This window comes from Festucalex cinctus, chromosome 15, assembly GCF_051991245.1.
Source record: "Festucalex cinctus isolate MCC-2025b chromosome 15, RoL_Fcin_1.0, whole genome shotgun sequence".
Taxonomy (NCBI): Eukaryota; Metazoa; Chordata; class Actinopteri; order Syngnathiformes; family Syngnathidae; genus Festucalex; species Festucalex cinctus.
Genome location: NC_135425.1, coordinates 16,269,212 through 16,289,107, shown reverse-complemented (window position 1 = coordinate 16,289,107; position 19,896 = coordinate 16,269,212). Strand labels below are relative to the sequence as shown.

The 19,896-nt window shown below is 38.7% G+C and overlaps 1 protein-coding gene across 5 annotated transcripts in view; it reads left to right on the top strand.

The window, feature by feature from the left end:
- The first annotated feature begins 1,975 nt into the window (after window positions 1-1,975).
- Window positions 1,976-19,896, top strand: part of palm2akap2 (PALM2 and AKAP2 fusion) — a 68,571-nt gene continuing 50,650 nt past the window's right edge. For 3 of the 5 annotated variants that reach the window (XM_077498617.1, XM_077498618.1, XM_077498616.1), the window contains exons 1-3: window positions 1,976-2,220; window positions 9,883-9,934; window positions 19,507-19,587. In XM_077498617.1, the coding sequence (XP_077354743.1) occupies window positions 2,135-2,220; window positions 9,883-9,934; window positions 19,507-19,587 (219 nt within the window). In that variant the 5' untranslated portion in view covers window positions 1,976-2,134. Of the gene's footprint in view, window positions 2,221-4,160; window positions 4,338-9,882; window positions 9,935-19,506; window positions 19,588-19,896 lie in introns of those variants that run through there. The other 2 variants (XM_077498619.1, XM_077498621.1) reach the window with 2 other exon arrangements.

Sequence of the window (19,896 nt, the reverse complement as noted above, 5' to 3'; positions counted from 1 at the left end):
TAATATGTACAGCACCTGTATTGTAATATGTAAATATTGATGTAAGGATTGATTGATTGTATTATTATCAGAATCATGAAAGTGTACTACAGTGCAGGGGTCTAAAAATGACAACAGAGTGGGTGTTTGTTGTTGTTGTTGTTTTTTAATACTTGATGAGCCACAATTTGACTTTTACCTAAAGTAAAGACATGATGAACAGAGTTATTATTGAAGATTTAACGAGTGACTTGTCAGCAGTGGAAAAAAAAAAAAAAAAAAAAAAAATGTTTTCTGAGCAGTGAAATCATTATTTTGAAATTAAGTTTGATGGAGTTTTTATTATTTATGTCATTAAATGATGCATTAAATTATGCACCTTGTGTTTTGACTGTTCTCAAAATTACTTCAAGTTCTAGATAGTGTACACTACACTATGGAACAGGGGTCACCAATATGCTGCTGCACAGCCACCAATTCACCCTCAACGACCACATGAGTAGCCCAGTGATGGGAAATTGTGATTTCCAATGACTTGCAGGAGATTGATATGAATAAAGTGTTGCGTGTTGATATTTATCTTTTTTTCTGCCTTAAATCATTGTCGATAATAAGTGCGAGACAATTACAACATGATAAGGGTCATCACATAGATGATTACCGGTATCATTAATCATTAGTGATAACATATAATTAACGGGAATTTGAGCAAATTTGTTATTTCAGATTTGTGAATCAAACTGCTCTGAGCTCTGAGTTTCAGAAAGGTTGATCACTTTTTAGTGTACAACAATCCACAAGAGGGCAGTATGTACCATTCTTCAAAAGAGCCACCAATGCTCTATCTAGCTATTGTACTCACATGCATTTTTGCTGTCGAGTCATGTCTCTCAGTTGTGACTTCTTCACATTTCAATCCATAAAGCAAAGTAGATTATTTGTTATATATATATATATATATATATATATATATATATATATATATATATTACCTACTTATTTCTTTAATATGATTAATTTAACATAAAATATATAACATAATCTGTGAATTTTACTAAGTTTGTGTGCATGTGTGTGTGCATGCATAAGAAACTGAGTGCCTGCATGTGTGCTACCCATGTAAGGTCACTGCCTCAGCTTGAGGAGCGGCCTTGGGATAACTAGCATGCACTGCAACATGATAGCCATGGAGTCCACATGAAATAGAGCCATGGAGGGCACAGAGAAGAGGCAGATTAGACCAGAAGAAGAAAGAGCCACAAGAAGACTTCATGTCGAGTGTGTGTCGGACCTTCAACTTTCAACTCCCTCATCATAGTGAAGCATCTGCTATCCAATGTGAACATCCACTTTTAGTTATGGTAAAAAGATGTTTGCTATCGTGACTGGATTTCATCTTATTTTGAGTCCATGTGGTCTCAAAGTCAAAATGAAACGCTGTGTAATTAAGCACATCAATAAATACATCATAATAGAAGCATCTTTGATACTAACACAAGCAGATCCAAGTGTGGTGCAGGCTATAAATCCTTCAGATTATTTGTGTCTGTTTTCAAAGTGGCTACATCTGGCATTAGTGGCCACATTTTTCATGGGGCTTTAAACGTTTCCTCTTGCCTAAAGATGTCCATGTGTTATTTCTTGCTCATCCTGGAATTGTTGTGTTGTTGCTTCTGGATGGATTTTTTTTTTATTATTATTAATTCATCCATCTATTTTCTTGACCGCTTAGTCCTCACAAGGGTCACGGGGGATGCTGGAGCCTATCTCAGCTGGCTTTGGGCAGTAGGCGGGGTACATCCTGGATTGGTTGCCAGCCAATCACATATGTTTTATTAATATGCAGGTAATCACTGTGTACAATTAGTGTCAGGGTGTCTAACAAAAGAGTAGTTGTGTTCACATGCAAGTGACCTGCGAATGCTTTCTCTCTCATGCACACACTCACTCAGTCCCACACATAGTAGGCTATGCTCCCCTCCATCCTTTCTAGAGCAGGGCGATGCAGGAGCTGCGGCAGCCTGACATAGCGTGACGAACACTCACTAAAAAAGGCAGGAGGAGGAGAAGGAGGAGAGGGTAGGAGGAGGATAGGAAGAAGAGAGACAACTCCGTCAAAAAGGACGGCGGCAGATAGGAAAAGTAGAAAGGGGGGATGGAGACGAGCAGAAGAAGAGCAGAGGGTGTCGCAGCCATGATGTCGGACACACCGTTGCAGAGGAACGGCACGGCGACAGTCCGGTGAGTATACGTCGTCATTCATCTCCATCCATCGCTTTCCCTCCGTCTCGCCTCTCCCTGCATGCACTCCATCCATTTGACAGGGGTTGTCATGGGAACCAGAGCCCCGTCATGGTGAGGCTGCTGCTCAGTCATGACTGGAGAGGAGACACGCGGAACACAGCGTATACTCCTCCCTTGCCTTGCCTCATGCACACTCACAGTCCCGCTGCATGAGCACTGTACAATCAGAAAAATGTTACATCTAATTTGTCGCCATCTTTCATCAGATGTGTCATGTATGTGTCCACCCTTTCTTGGTTATTTCTATTCACAGCTTGAACATAATAATAGAGTGCAGTGAGTATGATGTTGCATGTTCAGCATTGACAATGTGCAGGCTGCAGTCTCAGTTCAATCTCCTTGTGTCAGCACAGCTGCAGGCCGCTTCAGTCAATACGTTTATGCATGTTATAAGTTTATGTAATTTTATCCACAGTCAGGGTTGGACTTACCATCAGGCAAAAGAAAAAAATTGCCTGGGGCCCTGAAACATCTTGTTAAAAACATCTTGCTTAAAAAAAAACACACAAAAAAAACCAAAAAAAAGCAATTTAAATCAATGTTTTTTTTGTCTTAATTTACACACTTAAAAACAGAGTCTTTGATCCATCACGAACCTTTCAAGCACTCTCGCTTGCCTTCAAAATAGACCCGATGACACATTATGAGGTAAATGAAGCAGTGTTGTTCCAGTGCAGCACAGAAAAAGAGGTGAGAGTAAAACAAAGTATTTTTGTCAAAACTATGAAAGGTTCCAACCCTTTTTACAGGGACAGCGAATGTGTGTAACCAACAAAAGCAATTAAGTTGCTAGTTGCAGCACTGCTGTCGGTGGGAAATGCAGTAGAGATGAAAACGAGTGACACAAATGATGTTTTTCACCAAGAAGATACAAGCAGCTATTTATAAACACTTTCTTCTCATCAATTAAAGTAAAAGAGTTAAGATAGTACACTTCATTTTATAGACTTTAGCTCAGGAAGGAAACAGGAGCCTTTTCTCATACCTGATTTTCTCAAACTTACAATTTTTAAAGTAATATAAAATTCCAAATCTTTGCAGTACTGTACGCAAATGTAGAGGGCCCCACTGTATGCCTTGGGCCCCTAAATGTCAAAATGCACCTCTGTCTACAGTATTAGTGTACCATGATATTGCTAATTTAGGATAATTACAATGTTTTGTCTGTGGTCATTAAATCCATTTAGGAGATGATGATCACGTTTATTTGCATTTAGTTTCTTTAAAAAGCAAACACAAATACACTGCTTAATACTTTACAAGTTCTACAAAATGTAATAGACGAGGCTTCAGACAATGGGCCTAGGATGGAGCTGATATAATTAATTTCTAAATAAATAATGCATAATATAGTTTTGGTGCTGATCCAACATATGATTGAAAGGAGGTCTGCGTTCTCACGAGTGCTTTTCTAGTTCCATTTGTGCATCATATAAATCATCCTTTAGAATGGTAACCTGTGTAATGTTATCGAGACAAATGATAAATGAGTTTTTCTATGAAAGACCAAGTACATAGAGTTGCTTTGGGAATAATATATATCACAATACAATGCATAAGGAGAATCAGAAGTAGCCTATACCCACCGACACCGAGGGACTAAAATTAAACCCTGTCAGCAGTTCTTTAAAACACATGCGTTCCTTCAGCTACATGATATATAGACCTACATTCTAACAATGGTTTTGCACATAAAGTACACAGAGTAATATTAAGTTGAAACACAATCATATTATTGTTCTGGACTAGTTATTGAAATATAGCACACTGTGCAGTTGTTTTATTTCTATTTTTTGATCAGAGGCTGAACGCTACAATGGTGCCACTGTTACTGTCACTTTAAGAGACAGGTGCATTGTGGGTTGTATTTAGCTAGCCTTATGTTGGTTAGTTGTCCCCATTGAGAGATAATATATTCACAAAGTGACAATTACTCAGGTTAAATTTAGTTTGTTGAGATATTTGAACAAGAAAGAAGAAACATATGGAGCCTTAAGTGTCAGAAACAGCCCCTGGTGGTTTTAGTTGACCCATCTTCATTATGTATTTATCTGGTGAGTCTTTCCAATGGTTTCCCTTCGTGCAAGTTTTAGTTTGTTATTGTGGCATTTGGTCTCAGCTGACTGATTTTTGGACATTATTAAAAACAAAAAAAAAATCCACATTTTTCCTCCCCCATATCTGAATTTATGCCTTCACTTCATTCAGCCGAGGCCAAAATGTGTTGCTAAGATTGAGAAGGCAAGTAGCCACAGTGATGTAGTAAGGTGAGAAGAGTGGGAGATGCTTTGTGGGTGTACTGTATCGTGCTATTACTGGACATATTCATATGGCTGGCAGTGCAGAATGAAAACTACAGTATTTTTATTTATTTATTTATTTTTGCTGCGTATTTAGGAGACAGGCTTGTGCCACTTTCATATTGCCTCTTTCCTAATGCTGATTTATTTTTTTTTATAAAATATATATACATACGGGTTACCTAATAATAATAATAAATAAAAACATTAAAATTTGAATTAGGTGTATGGCAGATGCATGCTTAGATTAGTGGGATGCTGAATGATTTGCTGAATAGCAAAATATGTAAACATAACACTCTGCCTTACTTTGCATACTTTTTAAATAAACCTTGAATAATTGTTACAGTTTTGTCCATCCAGTCATCCATTTTCTGTTTTACTGCTTGTCCTCATTAAGGTCAAGGCTGAGCTAGCGCTTATCACAGCTGACTTTGGGTGAGTCGCCAACCATTTGCAGTCATTTATTTATTTACTTATTTTAGTGGGAATTGGTTAGTTGTAATTTGCTTCAACAGCGCAGCATTATATTGAAATGTATCTAATGGAGTCCCATGCATAAATAACTTGATGTGTCATACCTACACACAGACCCTTTGGTATGCGTATGACGGTGTGACTTTATGGCTGTCAACATTGTCCATAATTACATAGTGCAATTTTACTCCAAAATCAATGTTTTGACCTTGATGCTAAGCCTCCACTGGCCTGTGTGTTGGGAAAGTAGCTCACTATCAGATTATTTCAGCCCAGAGCTGCACAATTGAGAGCAGCTATTTTTCGTTGCATACATTGCGAGCTGATAATTACACAAAATGTCAAATAAATGCTTCCAGATTTGTTTAAACTATCTGATTGCGATTGTGTTCCAATACACTACGAAAGATGACAAGCAGGCGGTGTCACATGTAAACAAGTAGACCTCCCTGATTTATAAAATATGCATGAGATCAAGCTCTGGCAGTCTCATTAGCAGGAAAAATAGCTTCTTGAGGTTTAGCATTCACTCACGCACATCTGAGATCTAATTTACTTTATTTGTGGATATTTACTAAGCCCCCCTTCCTCCATTACACTGTGTATGTTGTTATTTTCCTGTGAGTGTGTGTTATTCTGTTTCTGGTTCCACATCTGGAGGCCATTACCACCGAGTCAGGATTGAGGGTGGGCGGAGCTGGGCTGACTCTGCAGTGAGGTCATTGTGTCGTCGTGGCGATGCAGACGAACAATGATGCCGTTGTTTCTGGAGGTGGGCAACTCTGAAACTGACGGCAGAATGGAGTGGGGTTGGGGGGGAAGCTGGCAGAATTTTGAGAGGTAATGAAGAAGTGGGCATGACTGTATCGAAATAGGACAATGTGGTCAGAGAATTGAAAAGGTTGTGATAAATGGAAGAAGCATGTGGAGAATGACGGTGCGAGCAGGCCAACCAGACTCATGGTGTGATTGGTGTTAATCCAGGTTGTCGAGAAAAGACAGATTTAAGTCTTTGACTGATGTGTGCTCTGGAGGCAGACAGCTGCAAAAGTCAGTCGGGTTTTATGAGACACTACTAGTTGACATGTGCATGTCTCAGTATGGATACAGTTTCATTAGTACCATCAAGAGGGAGCTTCAGAACTTTTTATGATCACATTGTAAAGCAGATAAGGTGAACATGTTTGAGAAATTATAATAAATGGTAAGAGACGCACAGTCGAAATGGCCCCCCAAAATAACATATAGTATACCATGTCAATCCCCAAATATAATGCAAAAATGCCATGACATCAACATTTGATCGCACAGTGAAATGCAGCAGCGAAATAAACAATAAAAAGAAATAGTGCTGTCGCTATCAAATGTTTTTAGAATCGATTAATCTAACATCTATGATGTACTGTTACCGGTTTAGTCATTGTTTTCCAAAGTAAAAACAGATGTTTGCAAATGTCTTATTTTGATTAAACACAGAAGATAATCAATTCTCTTTAATGAAGGACTACACAAATCAGTGAACAATTTCTGTTGATATGCTGAAATCAGACGATTTGGACACTTTTAAATTTAAAAATGGCTCCAAACGATTAATCAGTTATTAATAGTTGTTGATTAATTTGGTAATCGACTACTTGTCGATTAATCAATTAATTTTGACAGCGCTAAAAACAAATATGGCATTTCTTCAGCTCTAATAGACATGCTTTTATTCATCTTAATTAAAACAAGATATTGAATTAAAAAAATAAAAATAAAAACGCCACAGCTCAATTATTGGACTCCTGTGGGGAAAATGATATATGATGTCACTAGGTTGGTGTAATAACATTTACTATGATATCCAATATCACCACGTGTCGTCTTCATCACATGACAGCAGACATTGTGTCTGTAAAGATGAAGTTTACTGCATAGTGGAATTCATGGGTGCTATTAAATGTAAATATTGATGCTGCTGAGCATGTCAACAAATATCACATGTATGTATAAATACAGCAACTCCCCTCATGCAAATAAAGTAAACTGCCAAACTGCTGCTTTTTGTAAAGTGAGTTGCGAGTTCACTGCCAGCGTACAGCGCTCGCATCTCGAAGGTTTTGCTTGCAGAATGGTCACCTGCATCTAGAAAAACAAGCAAATCGGGTCACTCGTACCTCAAGGCACCACAACAACGCCAGATGTCCTAATCCCAAGATGCAATGAAAGAACATTTTTCATTTATTGGTCGCTAGCAGCAGTCCAGTAACAGGACAACCGTTCTCCAGCTGCCGTTATGTTTTGTCTTGTTTTTCTCATTAGTCAATGTCTGTTATGTCTGAGCGCATTTGCATGTACACCGTAGGTGTGTGTATGCATGCGTGTGTGTTACATGCTTCTGTACTCCCCAGTGAGTCTACCGGCACTACTCCCGTTTTTTTCCCTTATAAGGACGTTAGCTTCTGAAAGGAGGCCGAGAAAGTATGGAGAGGAATGAAGGAGGGTAGCAGAAGAAAGTGAGAGGAAGCAAATGTTTAGGATGAGACACAGGTATGAGAATGATGTGTTTATATACCGGTCAATTGAAGCCCCAAACAACTTGCATTTTTATTTCGAGGTTGATTTCCAAAGTTTAATCAAAACTAGGATCTATTCAAAAATCTCAATCAGACTTATGACGTACATAATCTAGTAATTCAACAATGAGGTTTTGTTTCTGAGGACAAATTACATCATTTACACTTTCAAGCTAATACGAGCCTGTCTGGCACTTGGATTTATTGGCTGAACCATTCACTTAGAAATTGCAGTCCAGCTTAATGATGATGTCACCCTGATGATGATTACTACTGACGAGGGTGTTGCATCTGGAAATGGTTGTACATGTTTTGGAGAAAAAGGCCAGTGTGTTTATCATGAAATTGGTATGATTCATCTGAGCATGGGAAGTATCAGCAGTGAGTTGGTTGGTTAATCGTTAACTGATAACCCTGATCTATCGGTGTATCATCAAACTACACAGCTGCAGTCCCTGTGTTGAAGCTGGTGTTTCGTTTTAATATTTGTAATACACAAACAGCCAGTTGCCACTTTGATGCTCACAGATAGATAATTTTAAAGAAAGACTTGTATATCCCAATATAGCATTTTTCCTTAAAATTTAATTGTGTTAATTAGGAAAGGGTGAGTGCATGTCCAAGTCACTTGATTTATTTTTTATTTTTTTGTATGATAACAAAGTCCCAATACAATACTTCTGCAATGCAGTGCAATGAAGAAGAAAAAGAAGACTAGTGTTGGTTGGGTATCGAATCGATTCAGATTTCCAAAATTGATTAGATTCAGAAGGACCCCGTTCAATTTGTTATTTGAAGGAAAAATAGTCGACGCTAACTTCCCGTTAGCATTTGCTAACTCCCTGTTAGCGCTAGGCTAGTGATGGTTTAAAAACAAAGCGTATTTTGTATTTAAATATACAGTGGATGTAATTCTTAACGTTGTTTATTTAGTTTTACAGTTAACTCCAACTGCGGTGTCATGAAACAGCTTAAAGGACGCTTTCGGACAACAAAATAACCAGAATAACATACGCTGCACACTTGCTAGTTTCTAATGCTATGCAAGCAAAATGGTGCATTCAGGGTATTTTCACAGCCTCGGATACTTAAACTTTCTTCGATAACGTTTTCAAGGGAAAATAATCGTCCATTTAGCTCAATTGGCCGATTGTTTCGGCTGTTTGATGTTCAATAATCGGCCGATTATGATCGGCGGCCGATTAATCGGTCGGGCCCTATTTGGCACATTAATTTACGGGGGGGGAGAGAAACTATTAAAAGTATCGATTCATGGTTTTATGAATCGATATTGGCTATGAAAAGGAATCTCAATTCTGTATCGATATTTTAGACCCAGCCCTAAAGAAGACCACATCCAAATTGCGTCAATTATCTTTTTTCTTTTATTTGAATAAAAGTTTCCCAGGGATGATGCCTTTTTATAAATTGGTTGTAAATTAGCAGTGGTTCAAGTCAAATACAGAACAGTCGAGTATCATTTTGACCGCTGAGGTTCCACTACAATCACTAATATCTTTTACAGATTTGTAAATTCCTAACCTCAGTCTTGGCATGCTGAATACAAGTTGTATTCACAACACAGAGCAACAGGAAGGTTTTGTGTTTAATCATTCTAATGTGCGCCAAGAGCAATGCCAAGAGATGGCAACCAGATTGATGAGGTTGTATTCAAAACCACTCAAATAAAATAAATAGAAGCAGAAAATATGCTGTGCACTCTGGAAAGTAGATTTGGGATGGAAAAAAAAGGCAGTGGATGATGCTTACATGCCAAATGATGGTAGGTACTGATCGAGTGGTCCGGTATTAGTTCAGACAGAAAATTTACAAGTAATGTAACATTTTTTCCCAAATCTGGTTACTCTTTGTAACCGTTATTCCTTGTCCCGCTCCCTCATGTCTCACCCTGTCCCTTACGCTGTCATCTCCCTTCTTCTCCCTCAGCTGCTCCTCCCAGCTGTTTAATCACACATGGTTCTTGCCTAAAAAAGAGAGAGGGAGGGAAGAAGGGGGCGAATGGGAGGAGAGACGGTGGGCCAAAAGAAACGCGACAGAGAGTGGGAGACTCATGGCCAGTGAATGAGAGATCTATACTAGCTGTCTGTTGGATTATCCCTGATCTTATCCGGACACTTTCCTCTCTGCTCCACCCACTGACCCTTCATCAGATCTCTCACATTTAGGACCCCAGCTCACCCGAGGTCTCACCTCTGGTTCTCCTTTCACCCTCCCCACCTCCCCTCTCCCCTGCTTTCCCCTCTCAGGATGTCGTGTGAGGAGGCTCAGCTCCACAAAGAGAGGCTGCAGGCCTTGGCGGTAAGTCAAAAGTGTCTTCAAACTATTTCAGCTCATGTTTTTGTGTCGCCTCGGTCATCTGTCTGTGATTGTCTCATAGACGCACTGATAGATGACTCGCCTTTCATCTACCTGTCCGTTATTCAGTCCGCCATCTATGAAGCACCTTTGAAGCCTTTTTGACTAACCTGTGTCTCATCTACCGCTACATTCATTCATGTTTCATCTGCTTCAATTTGATGCAATTATTCAGTCTAGAGAACAGAATGGGAAAAGCTGTGTGCGTGTGAAGTAGTCAAGATGACATCTTTGTAAAACAAATGACATTGAGTAGTATTTAGTAGTAGTTTCTACAAAAGCTACATATCGCTGTGCAATTTTTTCCGATTCGATCCGATTCACTTCAATTCGATCCAGTATCGATTAATTATGGCACATCAATTTTTCTTAAATGCCAAAGACATGATAAAAAAACTCCATAAATATTCAATTCCAAAGTAAATTTTGCAGCGGTAGTAACTGGTTAAATTATTTAGTTTATGCTATTAATGAAAATAACACGCACTATAATCACCTAAGTGTTAGACAAACATTGACATCGACGATGAGATGAAAATATTTTATAATCTAATTCAATAATTTTAAAAATAAATTAAACATATTCTGAATTGTCTTAAAGTGCAAAAAGTCAGGTCTTTCATAAATGAAAGAAAATACTTGTAAATTCATGAGAACAGTAAATTTCTAGAAAACAGTAAGATCCCAAAAAAAAAGGCCTTTAAAATTCAATTTTCGTAAAAATTTATGTGAAAAAAAAGATTCAATATTGATTATTCGATGTTTTTAAACACAGCCCTATTATGTAGCCTCCAATGACAAGCGTCAACATTGGTACAATGGCACGCTTCCATGATGGTATCAGAGTACTGACTTTTACTTTGAAATCTGCTGCCACCAGATTTTGATACGTCACATCAATCACAATGGTTCAGTCAAATTTTACCAATGTTGTCAACACTTGGATTATAAAGCAGTGTTAATTCTTGTCTTGACAATGTTCAATGTAAGAGTTCATTTTCAAAACAAAGTGAGCAGGGAAGGTCAAGACTGAAGTGGAGGAAGTTTTAGGCTGTCTGGTGATAGATAGGGCCTCAGAGCAACAGTCAGACCTGGGTTGCCGGCCTGTGACTAAATTTGGCGCCGGCAATAACCGAAGCATACTGCACACACTTAAGAGGCACAGGAACACACACATTCCCATAACACACACTCGTAAGGGGAGCAGCAGCAGCAGCGGCGGCTGCTGCAGATGGTGAAACTATTTTAGCCGCATTGAAACATGGCAGCAATAGCAGGATTCATTTATGTCCACCAGCTTGGCATGTTAAAAAAAAAAAACAAGTGGAAAGTTCCCATTGGTGGAAAGGAGGTAGACACATTTTGTAGTTTTATACTTTGGGGTGATGCGCATGGCCAAGAAAAACGGAACAGTTTTTGCAAAGCATGCAGATGATGGTGGCAGCTGTTGTAAACTTTCCCCTACAAAGAATTGTGCCGCGTAGTCATAGTAGAAATATCCTATTTGAGGTGCCAAAATCTGTGATATAAAGAACATTGTGCCATTAGATGCTAGTAAATCATTTGAGCCAGTCTGTCTTGTCTCGCAAAGACAGTAACAGCACTAATGGCGCATACGCAAAGCCACCAGAGGGTTACTATTACACTGCTGACAATTCTCTTAGGTCGCTAAGCACTCTGTAAGCCTGCAAGTGTGTTAAGCATCGCAGGTCCAATGTAAATACAGGAGCCAATCAAGTGGACGAGGAAAGATAACACTAATAAACTGCCAGCATCCCCATATGCATACTGGAATTTGAGAAATGCTTAATACAGGATGTTCATTGAACTCTCACCTAATACGTTATTATCTTTTTTAACATAATCAACTTTTGTTTGACTAGGCATCAGTGCACCCTTATCGGGGGGCTTTACAGTGTGAGTGCGGTGCAGCTGACGAGCCAATGATTACATCAATAATTCATCGTCTAAAATGTAATTATCGTTTACATCAGTGTCTGTTTTCATCACTTCCTTAGCCAGCTGGAAGACTTATCAGAGACCAATCACCTCTCTATTGAGCTCTCTATCCCACATACTACATCTAGACAAATGCGTGTTCACACTTATAAGCAATAGTGTGTTCGGAAAAAAAACACACACACACAAGCACGGGGAGAGCACAGGAAGGCCCAAGCCAAGATTCAGACCAGTGTGAGGCAAATGCACTCACCACATGCACCACCATGCCGCCAGGCCCTTGTCATATTTCACCCATTTAAATAGAAAGCCTCTGTGAGGTAGTAGACAGCTGCAAGCATAATGTCCATGCACCACAGAGGGTACCTCCTGTAGGGCAGCTCATCAATTAAGCAGTGAGATATTGGTAGATGGATTTTACTCTCTGTTTCATAAGAATTATGACATAACTGTACTATTATGTCATTGCATGACTTCAAAGATGGAGTATGTAGGCCATTTGAAAAAGTTAGTGCTTCAGATGTGATCCTCCAGGATATTACTAGAAAGTTGGATACAACTGGAAAGGATAAGAAAAGCTAGCTTTCTTGGCTTCACAGTTTCCATTTAACATCTCACAAGCTTTGATTATTTTATGAAGGAATAACAATTCCTCCCTGTGATTGGCTGGTGACCAGTCCCAGACCAGACTCAGTCTATTAAAAATACGAAATGTAACCGGCACAGGACGTACACTGCTCGCAAGTTTCACTTTTTCATCCACAAGTACAAAATGATTTTGTATTGTTGTAAAACACAATCGTTGTATTTCTGTACTGTATTTCTATCAGCGGCAGACCTCAAGGGTACAGTTCTGTCTGATGCACGCCTGCTGCGAATTGCGCCAATGCTGACTGTGACGTTCGTCACCATGACGACTTGGGGTGATGCTCGTGGATGAGTAATTGTGCTCGTTACGGACAAACTCAATTTCTATATGTGCCCTTATAAGACAACAGAACCAACTTATAGGGAACAATGCCAGAGATTTAGATATTCACTATTTGGATAATAGAAATATGCATTTTATGGAAAGCTCTCAGAATTAGAGCATTGTATATAAATAGTGCTCTACAGTGCAAATTCCAAATTGAATGAATCTTCAAGCCTGCAGTCAGAGCTACTGGCACCCTTTAACATATTTATATTATTGTTTTAATAACTCTATTTCATAGACGTATGTTACACATTGTCAAAAAAATGTATTGGAGTACTACACTCAGAAGGACTGTAAACAAATCAAATATTATGTCAGTGTCATGTTGTCATTCAGCAAAACATAGGATTTGCTGTGTTCTATTTGTTCATCAGTCTGTTTGGCTGTTAAACAGACTTGGATAGCCACTGTTTGATGGTGATTACAGATGCCAGTGGTGCTGGTTACTGTGGTCACTAATTGGTCAGATTAAGTTGAGTCATGCTTTTAAATTAAGGCCTGTAATTGGCATGTTTCTAACATGTAATTATAGGAGTTGGGGGAGTTGAGTCTGGTCAGGGTTTCCTAAAAAACTGATTACATGTGTGGCTCAGGGTATGTTTGTATATGTGTTTGCATGTGTACTGTGTGGGGTTTGAAGATCAACCAATGAAAGGCGAGTGCAACAACTTTCTAATTAGCCATTCCTCGTGGCACATGAAGTAGCATGGGATGTGACATTGCAAATCCATAGCAAACGTGTGAATGCACTCTTCATACTGCCGTGTCTGGGACATGTTTACACATATTACCTCAGCACTTTGGACTTTAAGCTGCCCTAAAACTTGCAATCGTGTGTGTGCAATTTGTGGATGGGTGCATGGAATCTGCAGGCACTGACCGCGAGACAGGAACTGCGGCGGATCAAAGATTTCGATGAAGTAGCCAACCTCTGGAAGACTCATATTTGCAATCTTGTAAAAGTAATGACTCTAACTGCTAAAGCAACCGGGTTCAACCACAGATTGCTCCCAGTCTGACTAAGTAGTGATCATAACGGATGCTGGACACTTTCTGGATCCACTTAGTGGGGGTCTTACAGCGGGAAGTAAGTGGGACAGAGTGAGAAGGAGGGGGATGCAATAGCTAGCATTGGCATGTGCTGAGATTTGTGACTGCTCTGCATTGGGAGTGCGCAGTAATGGACTGCGTCAAAAGTAGTGAATAGAAAGGGGGATATGAACACCAGAACCTCAGTTTCAATGTGCATTTATTGAAAAATTGAAAAAAAAAAAAACGTTTTTTTTTCTTTCCCAAATTTAAGAAATAATAGAGTTTACTGGTGAAGAAACAGAAGCAAGAGTAGCCTTTTAATTGAATCTGGCTCACTTCACCTTGAATTAAAAAATTGCGTTATTTATATTCCCCATCTCCACAGCTTAAGGAAGTGTTCCTTTAATTTTTCATAGGTAACGAGAATTGCTCAATGCTGGGCTAGATTGCTCAATTTGGCATACAGTTAGGACGCCGACTCCCATCACTCCGCTCAACTTCTATAGAGCACTTGAAAACAACCACCGCTCTTTTTGTTAAAATGGAACGCAGGAAAAAGTAGATGCAATGAAAATAGCAGAGGCCCTAGAATTGAACCCTGTGGAACACCATACATTCAGTTATACATGTGAATTCATATTGCACATATTCATCCGACCACTTTCTTCTGTTTTGCTTGACATAAATACAATGACTTGCAACAATGTTCAAATATATATCAGTTTAAAAAGAAAAAGCCAAGTGTATATATATGGTACATTACTTATTACGAATAACAAACGTATTAATCCTCATTCAGTCTAATAATATACCAGATAGCCTAAATAGTATACTAGATTTAGCGAAATTTACAAATTGTAAAAATATTTTGATATTTTGAAGTTGAAATGGAGATAAAGGGGTAGGAATATAAAAGTTTATATTTACTCCTTTTCCAACATATATGTCTAACTTATTACCAAAGACTGGTTGATGACTGTCTTACTTTATATCTTGTGTTGCTTAATATGATGTTAAGTTCCGCTTCTTGTTTGCTTCAATTGCTTTTTTATTTCTTATTATTTTTTTTACTGTTCACAAGTTTTGGTGTCACAATTTTTGTTTTTTATTATTTTTAATTCATTATTTTTTTGTTTTTTGTTTTTTATGCATGTTTGAAATCAAAATTTAAATCAAATCAAAACGTACCACAACAACAAGTCGAGCAAAGCCATATTGAATTGATGTGGTCAAAAGGTGGCTTAACCTTTAATTATTTGGCAAAGTAGAACAAGCAACTGAACAGATTCGATCTTTTAATCGCAGAAGAGCAAGCATAACAAGACACTCGCTTTATGGGCATTTTATGAATGTGTGTGGGAGTGTGCCTGCTTGGGGCAAAGTCACTGCATAAGGTCCAGGCCATGGGGAAAGGAGTGGGAGGGTCGTTTGTTCGTAGTAGGGGGTCTCAGACATGACAGGCATTACATGCCATCCAAAATTAGCAGCAGCTGTTTTGGTCCTACTGAAAAGTTGTGTCTGTGAATGTGTTTGGGCAACATTGAAATGATACAGGAGAGAGTGGAATGCTGCCAGATTGAGCCTGGATGTTTTATTTTATTTATTTATTCTTTTAGTTGTTCCCACGTTAAGTGATCTCACCCAATGGTGTCGATGTAGTGTCATTAGGAAGAAAGGATCCTCAACTGTCTTTGCAAATATTGCCTAAAATGTTACCCATTAGCTTCAGGTCTGAAAGTGAAACTTGTGTGCTAGCTAGCAGTGTAGATGACACCAGCTGCTATTGCATGATACTGGCATGCAGGGCGCTTCAGTCATGTGCCAGGTTTGCATTTCCGGACACCACTTGCTCAGAAGCTCGTGGGTTTACTGTCATTTAGGTTACTCACCAAAGTTGCATTATGTGGGTCAATAAAGTCATGAGCTTGCTGGCACTGTATAGTGCTTGCTCTTAAGATCCATTTTGGGCTCTGCACTTTGAGATATTTGGCTGAATGGAAGATGATCTTCAGGGAGATGTTTCTTTTGGGTGTGTTGGAATGTGCAGAATGTGAAGCGTCTGTGTTGCACCTCTCATCCCTTCACAATGGGGGGTACAACCTTATTTCCCTTGATGGTTCATAGAATATAATACTTTGTAGCTGGAATTTTGTGCAACTGCCAATTTGTTTTTGCACTTCATTACCAAAATATGAATGAGATATTTCATTACCTCCCAGTGAATGATGGTGTGAACATATCATGGAAAACCTTTTTTTTTTAATTTTTTTTTATATACATATATTGGGGTCTCTAGAATACCTGCAGAGCAACTACAGTTTTGTGAGCTGCCTCTGTCAGAAAATGTGTCCCATGACTTGGCAGTTACCTGGGCACTGATTCACCCTTTTCTTTATTTGTCTTTATTATTATTTTTTTTTATTTTTGCAACCAACAGCAACACTGAGCAGCTGTCAAATAAAAGAAACTTTACTTAACCAGCATTTAAAGCAGAAAAAAAAGTTTTAACTTTATTCTGTAGCTAACAATTCATTCACATCCAGCTGTGACTATGAGTCTTGTACTTTTATGGAATTGAAGATCTAATGATTTTTTTAAATTTATTTTATTGATTTTTTTTTTTTAAGTGTGTCACCGGTAGCTGAACAAGTGATTATCTATGTATGAGCGCCTACTGTATCTGCAAGCCAAGTTTGGCCAAACACTCAGTGAGTCAGATTGTGGGAAGCTATTAATGTGTCTTCAAGAATGTCAACATATTTTCCAGAGGAGGAGGATGGTGTGCTCACTGGGGGAAACTACTGTGTCAATGTGGATTTTCTTTCAATTCAAACTTGAAAACACACAAGAGATCAGCTCTTAATGTCCGTGTGTGTGTGTATTCAAAATATATATTACGGTACTTCTTGAGTCTAGAAGAAGAAGAAGAAGCCACCTTTACAAGTAAATTGGATGAGTCTCCCAACAAACATTTTTTCCCCACAAACAGTAGAAGTGCTACTGGTAATTTTGCTACCAGCATAACCACAAAGCAGATTTTCCCCCCACTTGGAGGTGTGTCTTTGTGAGTGTGCGTGCAGATTATGTTGCATTGTACAGCAGCCAATGTAGACACAGTGTCAACTTTTCCTACAAGACTACCCTCTTGTGCCACCCACCCCCGCATATACCCTCTGTTGCACTTACTTCCGTTCCATTACCTCATGGCGTGTTTTTCCAGCAAACCTGATAAAGCCAAGTTGTTTTCTCTCTGCTCATTGATTTGTCCTATTTGTTGTTTTAAATTTTGCAACAGACAGCAACGCAACAATAGATCATGTCCATCCCTATTCTGTTGGCAAAAGAGCAAGCTGGCAAAGGAGCAAAAATGTACTATGTCAGTGGAGTAACAAAATGTTCAATTTAAGGGCAAAATGAAAGGGTAGGAACAGCAGACTCAGCGATAAATGGTTTTGTCCAACCATCTACTCGGGTGTCTTTGCCAGAGATCTGAGTGGCGTTAGAATAGTGCAGAACATTGTGGATTTTACTCTTTTAATTTTGCATATCATCTGTTGTTTTGTTTTTTTTGTTATTATTATCATAAACCTTTTTTTTCCCTCTGAAAGGTATTTCTTCTTTGTATTGTTTATTGTACTGTATGTTTTTGCTGACTCCACACAGCAAAAAGTTGAATGTTAAGATGACTCCCACAATTCAACACTTTATATAGCGCTACACGTTACATAGTTTAATTAACACTTTCTAAATACTAGTTAACCAATTTACACTGTGCCAGAGTTACTTAACAACATGATGGTAGCAAGGTAACACTGCTGTGATATTTTTAAGTGTGGTTAATGTTAGGTTTACTCCCAGAAGTGTTAAATTGTTTTTGTTTTGTTTTTTTAAATTGTAAGAACAATCCACAACACAAATTAGCTTTAATTACCTTCACCTTAGATTTGAGCTACTTTGATGAACTCTTTGCAGAGTTGGTTTAACACTAAATAAGTCAACTATGTCAAATAACTCCAACACTGACCTCCATTAAAATCAGAGTTGTATTAAAAATACACTTTGGGGTTGAAATCAACTTTGAAACATTCAGCACTATAAATTTAACACACCAATTTTTGCTATGCACAAATTGTCTGAGAAAGGCTCCAACATTCATGGACATTTTGGGGGGTTTTCTGTGGTTATTTAGAGCAAACAGGAAGTGTGTGAGTGTGAGAGAGACGTCCACAAACTCCCATGCCCTTCTACCCCACGAAGGGCTATGCCGTCTTGTTTACATTCCCATGTATTTTTGTCGGCAACTATTTCACACTGCCTTCGTCTTTTCCGATTCCCTCCTTTTTATTCACCCTCGCCCTCACGTTAACTTCTGTTAACGACCTTTCTCCCCTGTTCAAGATCAACCCGTTTTCTCTCTCGTTGCTTATTCCTTGTCAGATAACAGGTGGATCCTTAGCTCTCTCAGTCTGTGATAGGGTTTGACCTCCCACTGGGACCTTTAATTCCTTCCTGCAACATTTCCATCACTGTTCTTTCGAGTGTGAAGTTAGTTTATTTGTTATCATGTTTCATTTTACTGTATTATTTCAACTGTATTTTGCTAGAGCTGTGGCAATTACTGCACAAACAATTTTGGCTGCATTATTCAGAGGATACAGTGTTTGAATCTTATCTCCACAATTGGCTGGCCAGTAGTGACTAGTGCAGGAGGTCTTGCTCAAAGTCAGCTGGGATATAGAGCCCAGCTCAGTTGTGAACCTTCAAGCCCGTATCCCACTAAGGCACATGTGTCAAGATCCGGTCCTCGAGGGCCACAGTCCTGCATGTTTTCGAGGTTTCTCTACTCCAACGCAACTGATTCAATGATCAGGATAATTATCAGGCTCCTGCAGAGCTTGTTTATGAGCTGAAATATGAATCAGCTGTGTTGAAAGTGGGAAACCTCCAAAACTTGCAGGACTGACACCTATGTACTAAGGGTTTGCGACGCTAGCAATTGTTGATTTCATCTCAGGGTTTGTTTATGGTTGCAACGATTTCTAAACGAGCTATAAATGTCCGCCAAATGTTGAAATGATTTTTCTTGTTTGCAAGGACATTTTGAACACGTTAAAAGTTCTTTGCATTTAAACTGTTTAGGGGATGTTGAGGATACATTGCGACCTTTGACGAACACTGAAGAACCCAGACATGAAATCAGCATTTGTTGCCAGCGGGCTTAAGCCCGTATTCCACCAAGGGGCTAACGTTTACGATGCTAGCGAATGTGAATTTTACATCAGGGTTCGTGGAATGTCGCAGGGTCGCCTAAATGTCTTTAAACAGTCTTAACAGTTCTCTAAACAGTCTTAATGGTCTTTCTTGTCACCAGGAAAAAAAAATAAAAACAGTAAAACATTTGAAGGACATTTAGAAAGCATTTAGAGAACGTTTAGGAAATGTTGCGACTATGGAAAAAAAAATACATGAAATCAACAGTGAAGATAAGCTGTATCGATGGATGAATGTAATTGTAGGTGTTAAATATTCTCTATTTTGTGTTATGCAGGAAAAGCGAAAACGTCAAACTGAAATTGAAGACAAGAGAAGACAGCTCGATGATTTGGTTTTGCAGCTACAACAACTCAAGGTTGGTGTGTTTTTGCTGTTTATTTATTTTTTTATTTTTTTATTTAAACAGTGTAAAAGCCGCAGCAAATTTCATTGTGTGGTATCTTCGTATTAAAATCCCCCAAAGTTAGTTTTCAAAATGGAGTAACAAGGGAGTAATTTAGATTAAAGCTCTTGAATATTTCACCCAGTGACAAAAAGTCCCTTGACCTCACGAACATTATCAGAATTTCAAATCCCTGCATATACAAATATAAATTCATAAATACATTCTAATCATGTGATGTTGTGAATGTCAACCTTAACACCATTACTACTTAGTAGCTAC